An 18,889-nucleotide genomic window follows, 5' to 3' on the forward strand; every position below is an offset into this window, starting at 1 on the left:
TCCCTCACATTTGTCTCGTTATATTTTCCTAATGAATGACAGAATCTCTTTCTTACTGACTTACTGAGTCGGCTCCAGACCTTCGCAGAAGGCTCAATCATTGTGGGAGTGGGGCAGATTTTAACTTGGTGTAGGATCCCACGGTTGACAAAACCCAACCTGCCACATGAGGGGATATTAAAAGCTCACTGGCTTTCACATAGGTTCACCAAGAGTTGAACTTGGTAGACATATGGAGATTACGTAATTCAGCATTGAGGGATTACACTAATTTATCCTATGTACACAGAGGCTTCTGCCGAATTGACACTCTCCTCACCGCCTCCACTTTGGTCCCCTCAGTTTCAGAAGCTACCATACACATAACGGGGCTCTCAGATCACGCGCCATTCTCATAATCCCTGTAAATCTCAAGCCTGATTCCTCTGAGTCAGAAGCCCTGGAGATTGTTAGAACCCTGTACTTAATGACGCAGTACTACCTCGAGAGATCGAGACGTAACCACTGCATACTCTGAAATCAATTTCAAAGAGGATATGGCGTTACATGTAGTTTGGGAAACAATGAAGGCGGTGGTTAGTGATAAACATTTGAAGTTGACCTCGACCTATTCGAAGACCAGAACTCGCTTCAAGGAAAGATTAGAAGAGGCGGTCCATTTAAGGGATAATGGGGAGAATGAGCACAAACTCAAGATCCCTCAGAACTAGGCGTCAACTGGCCACAACAAAAGCCAAGTTGAATGTGCGCCGCGTGGAAAGAACCTCACAGGCCCTATTAAACATTAAACAGTAATATTACACCATAGGCAACAAGGCTAATAAGATTCTTGTGAGGAAATTAGCTAATCACAGAGCCTGTAATAATATCCTTGCCTTACGTGAGGAGGGAACCCTACATTTAGCGGAAGAGGGTAGGTTGGTCTGGGCCCACAAATACTATGCAGCATCGGCTGCTGTGGACCCTCCAGATATGGAGGCCCTGAGAAACCACCTGCTCTCAGCTGTGTTGCTCTCCCTCCCAGTAGCGAAGGTCCAGAAACTTGAACAACCGATACAGAAGGAGGAAGTGGCTGAGGCCATAAAAACACAACTCCCGGCCTGCAGAATTTAATAAAACCTACTGTGATGTTCTCACCCCATATCAAATACTTTTTAACACATTTCCTGAAGCTGGGTCAATAACACCCACAATGTTGGACACTGCTACCATATTGTTCCTCAAGCCCAATACAGATCCTCAAGTGCTAGACTACTACTGCCCGATCACCTTCATCAATAACGATGTGAAAATATATTAGAACATCTTGGCGACACGCCTTATGAGGGTACTACCGTGCACTCGTCCACCAAGATCAAACAGGATTTATCACCAGACGGTGCACACAAGATATTAGCAAAACCCTTAACCTGGTGAAAATTGTAGGAAACTTGGGCCTGAGGGCGGGTTTTGTGGCTCTGGATGCCCATAGCGCCTTTGTTTGCCTACACTGGTCATACTTGAGAACATTGCTCCAATTGACGGGTCTGGGCCTGAGGATATAGCAATCGCTAGTGGCCAATCATTTTGCACCCACCACTTGAACTGTGATTAATGGAAAGTTAACCCCACTGGTGAGGGTTTCCAGAGGCACGAGACAGGGTTGATTTGATTGTTAATAGAGTACATACCCAGAGGGGACCAGGCATTCACTGCATCTAGGCGCTGATAGATACTGCACCGGATTAGCTCAAACCGCTCAGAGTTGTTAGGGACATTTACAAGAAGAGATAGGTTTTTAACGGTTTCCTAAAAACAGTCAAAGAATTGATACTCTCATCATGACGGGTCCTAACCCTTATCTAAACGATCCGGCCCTCTGGCTACTACATTTCGCCGCCAAACCTAACCCCAATCAACCATGCCCTACTAGCATTAGAAATTCCAGGCTCAGCTCACGCCTGCACCACCTACCTCTACACCAACCTACAACAATCAACAACACAGTTGGACACACTAGACACCACACTATGCCTGACGGAGGCACTTTGAATCCGGCTGCGGGATCCTCTCTATCTCAGGCACACACCGGTGCCAACTGTCCACCACTGCCTCATCACGCAATATCGACCTCACCTAAACATTCCAGTCAAACTTGTGCCGCATCAGTCAGAAACCTAAGACTAGCCTCTAGGTGTCGCCACTGGTCCTACCACTCGATCAATCCCACATTCGAAATAACCTCAAACTCCAGCGATAACAAAACCACGGCCCACTCGGCTCCTAAAATCGACTCTCCTCCTCTTGTTCACAATGCCACCACGGCCCCCAAACTCAAAGGCGCGCTCATCAACACACGCTCCCTGCCCACGCACGCCTTAGATATTGCAGATCTCATGGTCACTGAATATCTAGACTTTCTCGCAATCACGGAAACTTGGCTGCATGCGGCATCTGGCCCTTCTCTGACCCTGGCCATCCCTGACAACTATTCCATTATCAGGTGTGACAGGGACACCAACCAAACTAAGGGGGGAGGTGGACTAGCCTTCATATTTAAGAGCTCGCTTAACCTCAGAGCTGCCAACAGCCTGCGGCTGCCATCAGCGGAATTACTGTCTATTAAACTGCTGATCTCACCCAATCACACGGACACTGTTCATCTCATCTACAGGCCCCCTTGCCCTACCTTATCATTCGCAGAGGACTTGTCATCTATCTTAGCTTCCAGCACAAAGCCTAACTCGCAAATCATTATACTGGGAGACTTCAATCTAGGCTACCAAGAAACGAATGACGCTAAAGCCACTGACCTAGAAAGAGTCCTGGCCGACCGGTCTCACCCAACATGTCACCCACATCAAGGGTCGCACTCTTGACTGGGTTTCGGACATGAACTGTGTGCTTAACGTCACCTCTGTGTCGCCATGCGCCTGGTCTGATCACCATAAAATATCATTCTCCATTAATTCTAGTCCACCTACAGATAAACCCAACCTTGCCCCTCCCACCTACACACGCAACACAAAGGATATTACGGTTGAGAAATTACTCCCACTCATCCTTCCTCTTTTGAAATCGGCGTCCACCATTTGCTCGGACCCCACAGTGCTAGTAGACATCTACAACCGTGCCATGCTAAAAGCCCTCAACACCATTGCCTCCCTCAAACTACGCAAACAAAAACTGCGTCTCCACCTTAATTCCTGGTTTACCCTGCACCTACGCGATCTGCGTAAAGAAAAAAGAAAAGCTGAGGCTCATTGGAAAAGCTCACCTTCTCTAGTCAAGGAAAACAACCTTACCACAGCCTCCCTCACCTACAAGGAAACCATCCTAGCTGCAAAAAAGGAAGTTTATAACAAAAGGATCACTCAAGCCCAATCTAATACCAAGGAACTCTTTAGGATCCTCAAGGAACTGAAGTTGCCTGTTGCCCCGCTTGATACGTGCACCCCAGACACAGATTGGTGCCCCAATATTCAAAAGGCACTGCTTGACAAAATTGCCATGCTCCAAGCGAAAATTAATACCAAAAAAAGCCACCTCTCCGACTCAATGGGTAACCCCCGTCCTATAAAACCCCTTCTCCTAAACATTCCTTCAAACCTTTTAGCTTCTCACCCCTCACTATTAAGGAAGTAGAAAATATCATAATGAAGCTTAAGCCTTCCAACTGCCATGGTGACGCTTGCCCTGCACCGGTCATAAAGGAAGCTGCACATGACCTTGCACATGACCTTGCCCCATTCATTACCTCATTCATTAATGCCTCCTTCAAATCGGGCACTGTACCCGGCAACCTTAAGGATGCTTAGGTCATCCCTTTAATCAAAAAACCCAATCTTGATCCCAGTAATCGCTCTAACTACAGGCCCATCACCACGGTGCCTTACCTTCTCAAAATTCTAGATCGTGCAACCTATCTCCAAATCCAGGACTATCTTGAAACCAACAATCTCTTATGGCTTAGACAATCTGGCTTCCGTCCCAGACATGGTACAGAGACAGCCCGAATTGATTTGAAAACCCAAATCGAAGAGCTGAAAGACAAGGGCAAACTGGCGCTCCTGCTCCTCCTTGATCTTTCAGCAGCCTTTGATTTGGTCGATCACTTCTCTGACGCAGCCACATCTTGGATCAGCTCCTTTCTGGCAAACAGAAACATGAGGGTCTTCTCTCCCCTAGCTGCAGCTGACCCAGCCCACGTCCCGTGCGGAGTTCCACAAGGATCTTGTGTTTCTCCCACACTTTATAACGTGTTTACTAAACTGCTCTTTGATATACTTGACTACCTGGGTGTCTCCTACACTAATTATGCGGATGACACCCAGATACTCACCCCTATCACTGGCGATTATGTAACAGATGCTAAAGCGCTCAATGCAGTATACACTGTCATCCAGGCCTGGATGGCTCATCATGGGCTTTGCCTTAATGATGAAAAGACGGAATTAATCATTCTTGGCTCTCAATACAAACTCACCAAACTTGACCCCAAATACAATTCCTTCATCATTGATGGGAACGATATCAAAGTCTCCAACGTCACAAAACACTTGGAATATATCTAGACTCCACTCTGTCCCTCAATCGTCAAACCAACGCAGTTGTCTCAGCGTCATCCTATACTTGCAAATTGATTACAGCATGTCGCCCCTTTCTGACAACGGAGAACTGTCTAATTCTCGCCAGAACCCTCATCATGCCCAAAATCGATTACTGCAACGCCCTCTACCTTGAGACAAGTCAAAGAAACATTGATAAACTCCAAGTCACGCAGAACAACGCCATAAGGGCAGCTCTCAACGTTCCCAGGCACTCACACATATCTAACATGAGACGCAACTTGCACTGGCTACCCATCACTCACCGCATATCCCTCAAAGCACTTGTTCTAACACACAAGGCCCAGAACAACCCAGCTCCGGCTTACCTTTCCACGCGCGTCATACAATACACAGCAACTAGACCTCTAAGATCTTCTCAGGCTCAAACGCTGACTATTCCTAGTTTCAAGCTTCAGACAGCCGGAGGCTGGAGCGTCCCACTCCTCGCGGCTAAGCTCTGCAACACCCTACCTAATGCTCTCAGAAACGTTCCGCACATCCATTCCTTCAAAGCTAAAACCAAATTGTGGTTACGTGAACGGGATGCCCTAGCCTCCTCTTCATAATCTCTACATCTGCCAATCCCATTACTGTTTGCTCACTGTAGTTAGACTGTTTCTACTGTATATTCTGATTTGTTCCTTCCTCTCTATTCGTTGCTCTGAACTTTATGTCTTTATGTAAATATGTGTTAAATGTATATTGTATCTATTTGCTGTAACCTGTAACTTCCTCTTAAACATGCGCCCAGATGCCCCGGGGCAAGGTGCGCACTACAAATAAATAAAATACAAATACCTCAAAGGTCAAACGGGAGAGAGTTCCAGGACCGGGGGCCAAAAGAGGAGAACCAACTATCGCCCTGAGTAGTTGTTCTCACTGATGGGACTTGCAAAAGGTGCTGGTCCTTCGAACAAAGATGTCGCTGTGGACATTACAACTGGATATAATTAGTTAAATAGGCTGGCGCCAGCCCATGGATACATTTGAACACCAAACAAAGCACTTTAAATAGAATTCTTTGCTGAACTGGGAGCCAGTGGAGATTCCTCCAGTGTTGAGAGATAGCTGCCCTTCTGGGTAATGAAAAAATGTGCCTAATGGCAGAACTCTGGGCAATCTGTAATCTTTGGATTAGAAATGTTTGGGCCCCCATAAGAAGGGCATTACAGTAATCCAGCCTCGCATAGGTAAGTATACCGATTACCAGTGAACAGTCCTTTTTGGCAATGAGTGACACGACAGGTTTTAAAAGTCTCAGTTGATAATATACCGATTTGACCATTTGACTAACCTGAGAATTACAGTTAATACTTGACTGCCAGATCCAGCCCAGATTCTTCAGTGCATCAGAGTATTTAGTGGGAACACCAAACAGTGAGGGACAAGGGGTGCACTGGACAGTGTTTTTCCCAGTCTCTTGGGGCCAAGCTCAATAACCTCCATCTGCGATGGATTCAAATGGAGCTTGTTCTCCAGCATCCAACTTTGATATTATTGGCGCAGGATAGGACTAGAGCTATTGCTTCCCATGGTTGCTTGAGTCGTGCATAGATTTGGGTGTCGTCAGCATAGGAATGTTACGACAGACCAAATTTGGAAAAGATGTTCAACAATGTTCAAATGTAAATGTTGAACAGCAATGGTGAGAGTGAGGACCCTTGAGGCACCCAGCATTCCACGGGTATAGCATTGGAAAAATAGGCTACAATTTTCACCTGCTGAATGCGGTCGGGCAGAAAAGACACAAACCATTTCAGAGTTTCATCTGAAACCTGCGCCACTGAAGACAGCTTGTAATGAGAATTACAAAATCAACTGTATTGAAAGGCTGCCGACGGGTCCAGCATGACAAGCATGCTAACATCCCCTTCGTTGGCGGCCCCCAGCAAGTCATCCCAGACTGTCAAAAGGGCCGTCTCAGTGATCTGGCCCCTTGTTCCCTCTTCTCCCTCTCTATAGAGATCTTTGCAGCCCACATTTGTAACAATGGCGAAATCAGGGGCATCCCATGTCATCGATGGGAACATAAAATCTCTTTACATGCCAACAATGTTTTAGTCACCTTGACAGAAATGGGAAGTTCAGCAGCAGAACCAACGGCTTAGCTGAATAGCTTTGGTATGGTCTTGGGGTTCAAAATCACCTATTTTAAAACCCAGGAGCTGGCAATTGCACTTTCGCCACTTGAATTGGAGGAACTTGTTGGGATATGTCTAATAGGGTGGAATCGGGACCAGATTGGATTCTTTGGTTTTGAAATCCACAATAACATTAAAACCCTGTATGATATTAACCCCCCAAAACCCCTGCCCCCCTGTTCGCAGAGGTGAATCAGACATGAAAAGATGGGACAAACAGATATCTCGTGGCTAGGATGCATCACGGCCATTAAAGTGTCTGTTACCCCAAACCCCAACACTTTGCTGCCCTCTCAACCCAGAACCCAATACACAGACTTCATGCACTTCAGGGGAGCATTTTTGCAACACCATAAACCTAGAATAGCAAATCTGGTTTTGCTACGCTGGTAGACTCTGAGTGGCCTGGGAGTCCCGAATGTTTACAGATACTACCTGGCTTCTACACTCTCACACATTTCCTCAGGGGGACAAGTGGGGGACGTTCCAATATGGACACAAATACAGCAAACAATGTCACGTATTCCTTTGCAGCAGCTTCAGTTTACAAAAGTAGCCCAGGAGCTGGCTAAATACTCCCTCTTATCCTAGATGCATCATACACTTACATTTTGGAACATAGTGACAAAAAAATGAGGCTCCCTGATTGGCTTAGACCCACTATCTCCCATTGTTAGAAACCCTGAATTCACCTCTGCATTTCACACTGGTCTGAGGGTGGGCTTGGGCAGCTCAGACAACTTAAGGAGGGTTCCCACTCACGTTTGAAGAGTGGAGACCGGTGTTCTCCCTGCAGGAAGGTGAAAGATTGAGGTATTCCCAACTGCGTCACTGGACCAGTCACCCTAGCCTAGGCACAAGGGATCATAACACTTTGGAGCTCAAATATCTGGTGGGTCACACTAAGGGGAGAATGTCTGCTCTCTATAATTTGCTTAATCGATTTAATCCGCAGGTACGATTACCATATTTGCTTAGTTGGGAGCGGGACCTCGGCAGATTTATTTATGTGGATTCTTGGCTATGCATTTGGGCACGGACTCAAAGTCTCTAAATGTACAAGAGATAAGGAGTGCCAGTTGAAGATAAGTTATAGGTGGCATCTTTCCCCTGACGGACTCCATCATATTGCCCTGTCCTACCCAGAGACCTTCAGTACGGGGCTCTTATTTTCATATGTGGTGGGTATGCCCCAAAGCCCAAGCCTTTTGGAAAGAGGTTCTTGCCATATTAAATCTATGCTAAAGGTGACGATACCCCTGGATCCCTTGATCATTCTACTAGGAGGCTTACTCTGAAGCTTGACAGACAACGTATTTGGCCTGGTTGTGTGGTTGGGGCATTTGTCAGGTGTACTGTGTGCTACATTTCTCTGCTAAGTGCTAAGTGCTCAATGCGGTTATGATTGAAGCTCTGATCACGTTGACAATGTGCTGTCTCTTGTCCGACTCACAAAATAAAGTTGTAAAAAATAAAATAAAAGGAGAACAGTCCACAGTGAAGGCAAGGTTTGAAACCGAGGAGAGCTGGGGATATTTTGCTCCTGCTTGTAGCCTTTGTGTGGGAGCGAGGGGCCAATGGGCCCCTCTCTACCATCACTTCTCAGTACAAAACTCGGACCAAGTGCCTCTAGTGGTGGGTACGCCCCTCGCCCTTATGCGATGTTAACTTTGGGTTACATTCCCGTAGATGGGACCACCAAGCAGGACACAGGGAATCCATTTTTTGTACCCCGTTTCGACTCCATCTTGGTAACCAGGCCTCACTGCGATAGTACAAACTGCATCTCTCCCTTGTGCCCGCCGCAGTAGCTCGGAGCACATGGCCCCCACCCTCGTCCCCACTCCAACTGGAAAACTCTGCAGCTCCATTCTCACGCTGAAGCCGGAGCTGCTTGCAACAAATAATAAATGTAACGCATCCCTTTTCCTCTGAGATCACTGTCCTGCATGTGAACAAACATGAGCCAAGCACGTAGCTCGTCCATCTCCACAAAAATGTCCTTGCCCTCTTACCCTCGCCAGTTGAAACTTATTGCCATTCTAACCCTGTGTCCTTGCAAGGCATTCCTTTCATGTGTCAGACTGCCAAACATGCTATGAAGCCCACCCAACAGACCCCCAACTAACATTAGACCCCTGCTGCAGTATATCGTGCCCAATACTAACAAGTGCCACATACCTGAGATTCTTGTAATACTAACCCTATGGTTCAAGGACAGTATTATAGTGGTCAAGGCCCATAAACCTGTGACCTGTATAACCCAAATGCTGTAGATGATATAAACTCTTGTGATTTGTACAATGACATTATACACTACTGAGGGTCTTTTGATCAACTATTATTTAGTGCATGCATTACTCAGAATGTATTTTCTTAGCTTAGATAGTGACCAACGTGTTTCACAATGACCTGACCTTCACCCATCCGGAGCACAGATGTCTGACGTCAATCCTCCCGCCAACCAAGCAACCAACCCAGAGGAAGAGCTGATGCCCACACCTAAGACACCACCCCGGCTGACCAATCCAGGTCCAACGTAGCATCATATGTTAAAGATATAAATGTGTTGTAATCTTGATGTGGTCAGAGCGCTCTCAGAGATCTAGATAAACTTTTCCTTGAACTCTCGCAGCCTGCTCTTTTGTGCCTTATTCCCTGTCCAGGGAGTGTCTGGTTTATTCATTTTACACGTGTAAGACAGGGAGGGCACAAACACCTAGAAGAGCCTGGTTAGCTAGACACCAACAGCTACCAGGAGCTACTTTTGGCTCCCCAGTCTAGCTGATGCCGAACAAACATACGCACTTTGTGAATTTAACTCATTTGGGAGAATGTAAAAATAAATATTAGGGTACATCAATACACCATTTAAAGCATAACGGATAAAAGTATACGTTTGCATTTTATGTGGAAGTTACATTTGCAAAAATGCTATGTACCAGCTCTGTAGTCCTCTTTGGTAGCTCCTGGTCACTGATTCATGTCTGATACCCAGGAGCTGCTTATAGTTCCCGCTTATCCAATCTTAATTTCGATCCCTGGGCAAGGTGCAATAATGTGCACACCTATGGTTCTGTCCCATGCACCAAACATTCCAATCTGGGGTGGGCATTAAAGCCAGAGTTTCCACAGGACCACTTGGGCCTGCATGTGTGAACTCTGCAGCACTCACCGGAGCGATTCAGTGCGGTTAAACTGGCGGCAGTCAGAGGATAGGAAAAGCTGGTCAATGTCTCGGAGAACCATCTCCTTCACGTCGGAGATAGCAGCGCTGAGGTTCCTGAGAATAGAAAAGAAAAGAGTTAGGAGGACCAAGGCATGCACAGACAACAAAGATGGGAAATGGTATACAAGAGAGAGAAAAGAGGAGAAAGGAAGAACCTGCAACTCTGCATTCCATCGTCTTCATTCAGTGTATACATTTGAAGATTCAAACCCAAGAGCAATTCAAGAGCCGGTAATTCTAGGAAATATCAAGAAGATAAAAAAAAGTGTTCCTTCTCATGCCATGTGATGGGTTACACTGTGCCCTGGTAAGAAAAGAATTCCTCCTGGGGACCGCAGTACTATGTATGCTGTTGAAGCACTACGCTTCACTGACTCTCAACTCAATTGGCACCCAAAACCTGGGGCTACAGCAAAATATAGAAAGTGGTGTAAAAACGGAACGCTTGACACATAATATACATAGTTAATTTGCTCTATTCTTGTTGGGATGGGCAATGTCACAAATGCCTATACTATCTAGGGGGTAGGTGTAGGAAATTGATAAAATAAGTCGCTTCTGCAAGATCCTCAAAGCCAAGCAATGTAGCTTCTGCAAGATCCTCACAGCCGAGGACTATAGATTCTGCATGCTCCTCATAGCCAAAGAACGTAGCAATGCACGCACCTCAACAACAAAAAGGATAGAGACCAGTATGCTACTTGACACCCCACAGGACACAGTCTCAGGGATATAGAGATCAGCAAGCTTCTTGACACCCCAAAGAAGGTTGCCAGTCAAAGGATCGAATCTAAAGGGTCGACAGGTCAAAGGATTGACACCAAAGGGTCGACAGGTCAAAGGATCGACACCAAAGGGTCGACAGGTCAAAGGATCGCATTTTTATTTTTCAAATTTTTTTTTTGGGGGGTCCCCCAACCCCCTTTTTTTTTGCTAAAAACCACGTTTTTTCCCTAAACGAAAACCTAAAAAAAAATATATAATTAAAAAAAAAATTCGATCCTTTGACCTGTCGACCCTTTGGTGTCGATCCTTTGACCTGTCGACCCTTTGGTGTCGAACCTTTGACTAGACACCCCCAAAGAACACAGTCTCAGAGATATAGAGAACAGCGCATATCGCGACACCAAACAGAACAAAACACTGTGGATATAGAGACCAGCACACTTCTTGGCACGCCACAGAATACAGTCTCATGGATATAGGGACCAGCACGGATCTTGACACCAAACAGGACAAAGACCCGGAGATATAGGGACCAGCATGCTTTGACATCAAACAGAAAAAAACATGCGATATAGAAGCCAGCACGCTTCTTGAACCTCCACAGAACACACACTTATGGATATAGAGACCAGCATGCATCTTAACATCAAACAGAACTCGGACCCAGGGAAATCGATACGCAGACTTCTTGGCACCACACAGGACACAGTCTCAGGGATATATTGATATTTTGTTTTATTTCTATCGCCCTCGTACACAAGTGTTTCATATAGAGACCAGCAAGCTTTGGACACCACACAGGACAACGCCTCTGGGATTTAGAAACCTGATCACTTTTAGTAAATTCCCAGGGATTTAGTGGCCAGCTCACCTTACACGTAGGAAAAGGTGCCCTGCTGGCTTTCACTGTCCCAGATATTCTCAGTCATGACCCCGTTAGGGACGCACCCTGGGCAGGCTTCAGTCGCACATGTCTCAGTACACCCAGGCATCTTAGCTCTGCTCTCTTAGGCCCCCCAGATCGCTTGGAGCACTCACGTTTTAGTGGCCCGGAAGCACTTTAAGACCCTTTAGCTTGTGTGGATATTCCAGGCAGTGCATCCTGCAATGGTCAGTCCTCTGACTCAGGCAGATTCTCCTTGTCCTGTTCCTTTCATCCTTAACCCTCTGTTTGTACCATGTGACTACCACCCTCATTTTCGTTTGGTAAGGACTTTTATAGGACTTCCTCAGGGTAGGTTCTTCAAAAAATGTTAGTTGGGCTCAGTTACTAATCATCTAGGGGCCCTGTAAGCAACTGGAATCGCCTCCTGGGGTGAGTCCCCCCCCTAGACTTCAAATGGAACGACACAGTAGTCCTGCCCCTTGCTTGAAGCCCGGCACCTGCTCTTCGAGAGACTCGGGCAGCTCTGGCATTCTAGCTTCTCTCCAGTGTTGATGTTCCTCTGCAAGGACTCAAGCCAGTAAGCGATCTCCCACGGGAAAGCATGGTTCTCTGCTCTAACATGTGCTCTGGTAGCCCAGATGTGGCCACAGTGAGCCAGGACTTCAAGAAGGAGACCAACATGTCTCTCCTTCTGCAAACATGGTCATTCTGATGTTCCCCCAGAGGATTATGGGCCACCATCACTGGCCCAGTGTCCAGACTCCTCACAAGCTCTTGGAACATGGTCAGGGCTCGGACATAGTCAAGGAAGCAAGGGGAGACTTAAAAATAATGTGTGGCTAGCCCTAAAGGCTGGTGCTTCCTCGTATGGATTGCAAGAGCTGCTATGCCTACGCTATGCTGCAGGAAGCATCACTCAGAGTTAACAGGTATGCAAGTGACAAGGCCATGTATGATGTAGGCAAGGTAAGAACACTGGCACAATGCCCGAAAGGTGAACAGGTGCGTTTTTTCCAGAGAAAAGAGTAAGGACAAAACTATCTCGAGTCCAACTTTATTGTTTATTTTGAACACATATGACAGGAACTATTTGTAAGTACACCCACAGATGTACCCTGCACGAACAGTTATGTGCAGTGCTCAGGTCCAAAAGCTATTACACAGTACATAAGGAATGGGGCTGAAAGAAAGTGTGACTTCAGCCTAATTAGATACTACAATCCTCACAAATGAACTCTTAGGGAGACAGGTTTGTAGATTACACTCTCAACATGAAGAAATGCAGAGGTCAGAGTTGGCTGGGAGGTCCTAGCAAAGACCACCATCGCAACCCACCACCACTGTGGACATCAATCAAGGTACGGTCAGTCCTAATAACCTGGGCTGAGCCCCTTGCTTCCAATTCCTGGGTTGTCAATCTTTCCCCCATAAACACCCAGATGCCTTGCAGCCAACAGGAGTAGCTTAAGGCCTACCCCACTGCTTCTTTTCAACAAATGCACAATGCCCAAATGGTTTTGGCAGAGTAAAGTCGTCAGCCTTTATACTAAAGTCTTGATTCTGGGCACAGGACTTTATATACCCCCCAAGGAGTGGAGTGCGGCCACTTGCAGCCTATGTAGAGATTGCTCCATGGGCATCTTAGTCTTGGGTAACTGTAATGCCAAGACTTTTTGGACAGCATAGATCCACAATCCGCCATGGCCACTAAAGAAGCCTGTGTGTACTTGTCCCTTCTGAAGAGCATGAAACACTTCTACTCTGGTTCTGGAGCCCTTCTGTTTCATCCCTATCTGGATGGGTTGACTACAGGAGCTGACCAAAAACACTGCTTCAGGAGCCCAAACAAGTCGTGAGAAGTCTTCCTTTACTAGAGTTATGAGAGTAGTTCCACCGTCTGCTGCCTTTCTGCCCTACACCCACTGTCTTACCCAGAAGGGCAAAGCCCATTTCAGGGTCTAAACTATTTCACCTCCCTCCCCCCAGCGCTGTAGAAACTGCTCTGAAGCTATTGGCACAATAAAAAAGGGTCACTCGAGTGGAGGCATGACAGTTTTGGTCCATGCATCGTTCCTATTTAACACGGTTAGGTTCCCGGCCGACTCAGATCAAACTATTGTATTATGGCTGAAGGGTTGGGGCCTTGGCCAGAGCCCCGGACCCTGTCATTGCCAGAGAGTTGTCAAATTTGTTTGAACATCTTATAACCATGGATGCTCGGGAGAACATTATCATAATGGGAGATCTCAATGCCAAACTATGTCCGGTGCCCGAATTTGTGGGAGAGAGTAGACTTCTGGAAGAATCATGTGGGATCCCGAGAGGTGTACTGCTGAACCCTAAATCAGATGCACAAGGACGGGCGCTTCACCACCTTCTAAGGGCACATGGTCCCCCAGTGAACGACCCCCGAGATATACATTAACAAGAGGAGGGGCCTCCTCAATTATTGATTACTGCATTGTGGATTGCTAATTGTTCCCCCAAACAGCTTATTTTGCAATAGTAAACTGGGTGGAAAGAGACCATTTCCCACTAACGTTGAAGGTGCAATATCCACATGTGACAAACCCGACACTAGAACCTCCGGCCCCCAGTGAGGACACTAGAGAGTTGAAAGGACTGGATATGGAGGCATTTGATAGGATTATGCATTCTATTGTCATTACACACATCTCACAGATTATATTTTTGCTTCAGAGCCGGTCCAAACTCCCACGCGAGTGAGGGATGCAACCTGGTTCGATAGGGAGTGTTGGACTGTGAAGAGTCAATTTTTAATGCAGGTTTGGACAGGAGCATAAAGGCAGGACTCTTACTTAAGCTAAAAAGGACTATAAAAAACTATTAAAGAAGACAAAATCAGAAAATGTTACAAAACAGTGGGACCAGTTGGAGATTACAGTCCAATCCAATAATTTCAAGCTCTTCTGGAAGTTGGTGGCCAGGGGTTTTGCAGCCCTGGGAGAAAATACTGCCTATCAAATCTCTCCAGACAATTGGATCTCTCACTTTCAGGGTTAGGGGGGGGGGGTTCTTTGATGCTGATCTTGTGGCCCCAGAAACTACCGGGGACCGAAGTGCCATCACAATCAGCATGGAGGAGATCTCCCGGACTCTAAAAACGCCCCCTTCCGGGTAAAACTGGTAGCCCTGACAGAATGCATTCAGATATTATCAAGTGTGTCTCAAATTGGATCTCTTCAACTCAATTAGCTACTCATAGGCACATAGTATTATAGTCCTGATTCTTAAGAAAGGAACCTTAAGCAACTCTAATTGTTAGCGACCAATTTCTCTGTTAGACATACCAGGTAAAGTCTTTACTAAATGCCGGATAACCAGCCTAGAGGACTTGGCTATTTCCCGGAATATGGTAAGACCTGGATTCAGAAGCAATTGAATTCTGTCCCCTTCTGAACACACCGATTAATAAGTGCTGTGCAATTAGAGGTGGAAAGTCATGTGCAGCTTTCATCAGCATATAAAAGGCCTTTGGTTCCATTCTGAGGCACAAGCTATGGGAAAGGTTACCTGCATTGAAAATACCCACAGGGCTCCTGAACTGATTATAATTATTTTATAAGGACACATATGAGCCAGTGCGTACCTCGTGTTCTGGAAAGCTGTCGGGAGCCTTCTCAACAAATAAAGGGGTAAAGTAGGGGTGTGCTTAAGCACCATTAATATTCATTCTGTTTCTTTCAGATTTTAATACTGGGGCAGTATGATCTAGGGTCAATCCTCCCTCGCTCGCTGCACGGCACTCCTTTTGGTGCTCTCCTGTATGCCGATGACAGTGTTCTACTCGACCAGTCTCCATGGGGGCTGCAATGTGGCCCCTCCTATACAGAGGACTCTCGGGAGGATAGCTCAAGGGCAACGTGCTCGCCTTGGAAGCAAGACGACACGAAGCAACACAGGTTCAATCCCCGGGTCCACGTTTTGAAACCTCTGGGTATTAAGCGTGTTATAAAGAACATATATCATTTCAAAGCTCATGGCCTGAAATTGAATAGGGCGAAGACCACGGTTTTGATCTTCGGGAAAGGTGGAAACAGATTCCCATGGGCATGTATGAGCGAAATAATTTAGGTAGTAGAGTCATACTGCTACAGAAGTTTACTTTTCCTAAAAATGGGAATCGGTCAAGACATATAAAAGCAACTGTCATAAAGGCTGCTGCAATGTTAGGGGGCTGCTAAAACCTTACCAAATGTATGGTGGGTGTATGCTCGACAGAGGTCTCCGCGTTTATAAGGCCAAGCTTCAAACGATGTTGCTATATGGGAAGTGAAATCTGGGGCTATTCTAATTGTTACGTTTTGGAGAGGATTCAAAATAGAATCTTAAAAAAATGAATAGGCCTCCCCCAATTCCGTGTTCCGCTTAATTAGTGATTTCCAGTTTCGAGGCAGTGGTGAAACTTAGGTTTGCTGGTTATTTTTTGAAAGTTTGCCTGGGTCACTCGGAAAATCCAAACTTGAAGGAGATGGTGGGGGTACAGGAAGGGGTGCAAATTAATGGATAGTTGGTATACCATACACGGATCCCGCTCATTAATTACCCCCCTCCGTTTCACTGTGGTTTTCCACAGAGATAAAGAGCATTAAGGATGGATCCAGAGCAGAATCTAAGGATAGTGGACACACTCTCCTCGCTTGATCTTTATGGTGATCTAGGAGTTGCCACGGTTCATGGTGACGAGATACGCTCTTTTAGGGCAGCCGAACGCAGGAGATTGGTGCTAATGTCCAGATTGAACTTGCTTCCTTTAAAAGACAGAAGAGTGTGGGGCAGGACTCACTCAGGTTAACACCATCTACGAGACCATCCAAAGCCGGATGGCCACACACAGCTTCCGTCTCAATGACGAAAAGACAGAGCTTCTTCTCATTGGCACCCCGGGCGCAGCTAGCGAAGCTACCTCTGGACTACAAATCATTCTCCATCGATGGCCACAACATCCCTGTTGCCACGGCTGTAAGAACCCTTGGCATCTGCCTGGACTCCCTCCCTCCCTCAAAATGACTCGCCAAATAAATCACATTGCCTCAACATCGGGCTATGCCACAAAGCTCATCACCGCCAGTAGACCTTCCACCAAAAACCGGCTCGAAGTTGCTTGTGCCCTCATTTGTGCAAAACTCGACCACTGCAACTCTCTACTTTGTGGAACTTCCACCAAAGACCTGTGAAGACTACAAACAGTTCAAAATAATGCACTCGGGGTAGCACTCGACATTGGAAAACGTGCTCACATAACGGAAGCCAGAAGATCTGCTCACTGGCTCCCGGTAAAGGACAGAATCAACTTCAAGATCCTGTCCATCACGCATCGCTGCCTCGCAAACGCCGCCCCCTCCTAGCTGGTGAAAAAACTCTCAAGAGATTCACCGGCAAAGCCTCTAAGATCGGCCCGCAAACACTGCCTCGACACCCCCAGATAAAACCGCAAAAGAGCGGGGGGGGCGGGGGGGGTGCAGCTTCCCAATCCGTGCCCCCGCACCCCCGCACTCTGGAATGAGCTCCCCGTCCACCTCTGAGACGAAACATTTTAGGTTCACTTTAGAGAAAAGCTCAAAACTAAGACACTTTTCCCTACCCCCTTCCCTTTGTTCCAGGTTTTCTCCTGTCCACCAGCGCATAGATACCCACGGGCTTTGTGCGCTCATACAAATGCCTACATAAATAAATAAGTGAAGGAAGGAATCTGATAGAAAATGTCACTGCAATGCAGGAGCAGCTGCAGAGTCTTTTTTTACTATTCTGCACGCTACTCGGATTTTACGCAGGGAATTCTTAAACCCCTTTTTTAAGGAGTATAATATTAGGTTTCATCATGATGCACTCTTTTTAATAATTAATTGTAATGACTCCCCCCCCCCCTTATTGCACACTCTATATACATTTGTATCAAGAGCGCTTATCAAAAGGTAGGCGCGGTTGCTCTGCATAGTGTGTCCTGCGGGCACTAGGGGCACGGATACTGAGCCATGTCCTGGATGGGTCCTAGCTCCAGCATTCGGGCACTACGAAAGCTGCGCGTATTTGATCCTTCCACCTCCTGAACAGCGCTCCTTTATGGTGAGGCCATTGTCTGTCTTACATGTCGCATGTCAGCTGGATGCCCCGCCCAGTTACCCAGGAGTAAACACGGAGGCACGCGGCCCCTGGTTTGACTTCGGATTTAGGAGAGTTGCTGCGTTAGCAAGGAAGGAAGGAAGGAAGGGACATTCCCAATTAGGGCACATTGGATGAAAGGACCCGTATTACCGCTATCTCACTCTGGAGTCAGAGACCCCGAGAAAGCCTGACATAATGAACTCGTCATGAAATCTAAAGAATGCATCATCAAGCTTCTTAGACCTGTGCAGTCGCCCTTAAGGGGCCAGCGCCATGGTTAGATGAACTCCCTCCCACTGAACTGTGTTATCTGCTGAACCACACACACTTTATGCAGACTGGAAAGGTCGAAACCAGCACGAAGGAAGAAACCCCCAGGCCACCCCAATGCCAAGATGACCGCTCCAGGTCCCAGATGAAGCCTGCATGATGTTCAATAGCCCGATTCTCAGTGGCAAGGCGCCGCCAAGCTTCACAGACAGCTTCTCTCCCAGACAATCCAAAGAACAAGCATTGCTCCAACTCCGAGACTCTCCCGCAGGCCACTGCCCTCCCCTCTCCCCCCCAAATCCAGCACAGACCGCTGTGCTTCCCATGCAAGCGGCCATAACTACACAAAAGAGGGGAAGACTTCACACTAGTGGGGATCGCTACAGTCCAGGACAGAGAGCCTATCCCAGGGCACCTGATATTATCTTTCATCCCCTGCACACACCTGGCAGCTGGAAAACAAGTTACGTGATGCCCTGGGAGGCCCGAGGCCCCCTCTCTCTCTCCCCGCCAGGCGTTCAACCGGCTCAGGGGCGGCTTTGATCACCTGCGGAAGACTAAACAACCCAGGAGGCGCCCCACTCCTCATGAACTCAGCGATGGGTGATGATGGTGGCACATAGACCCGCCGGCACCCTCCCAATGCCCATCAATAGAAGCCTACTCAAACTAAGAGGGGGCATTTCAGGACTCCAGGGGCCTGTCACCACCCGGCACTTGGAACAGACCACACGTGCCTAGATGCACCCCAGATCTGGAAAAAGCACCCCAGTCCAGCACCAGCACGGCAGCCAGGGTCCCCAGTGCCAGCAACTGCCCACCGTTCCTAGAGCATACCTTAGCTACAGCACTCTAGGCACCACAGTGCCACTTACAGCCTGTCCCTAGGAACACTGGCACCGGCTGCCGCCCCCCCCCCACA

General features: G+C 47.2%; 1 protein-coding gene across 1 annotated transcript in view; it reads right to left on the minus strand.

Annotated features, from left to right (window-relative positions):
- ATF6B (activating transcription factor 6 beta) overlaps nt 1-18,889 on the minus strand; it is a 240,442-nt gene that overhangs the window by 42,878 nt on the left and 178,675 nt on the right. The window contains exon 11 of the mRNA XM_069634975.1: nt 9,906-10,013. Within this exon, the coding sequence (XP_069491076.1) occupies nt 9,906-10,013 (108 nt within the window). The remainder of the gene's footprint in view (nt 1-9,905; nt 10,014-18,889) is intronic.

The sequence above is a fragment of the Ambystoma mexicanum genome, chromosome 13, assembly GCF_040938575.1.
Source record: "Ambystoma mexicanum isolate Mex_15411 chromosome 13, UKY_AmexF1_1, whole genome shotgun sequence".
In the NCBI taxonomy this organism is placed as follows: domain Eukaryota; kingdom Metazoa; phylum Chordata; class Amphibia; order Caudata; family Ambystomatidae; genus Ambystoma; species Ambystoma mexicanum.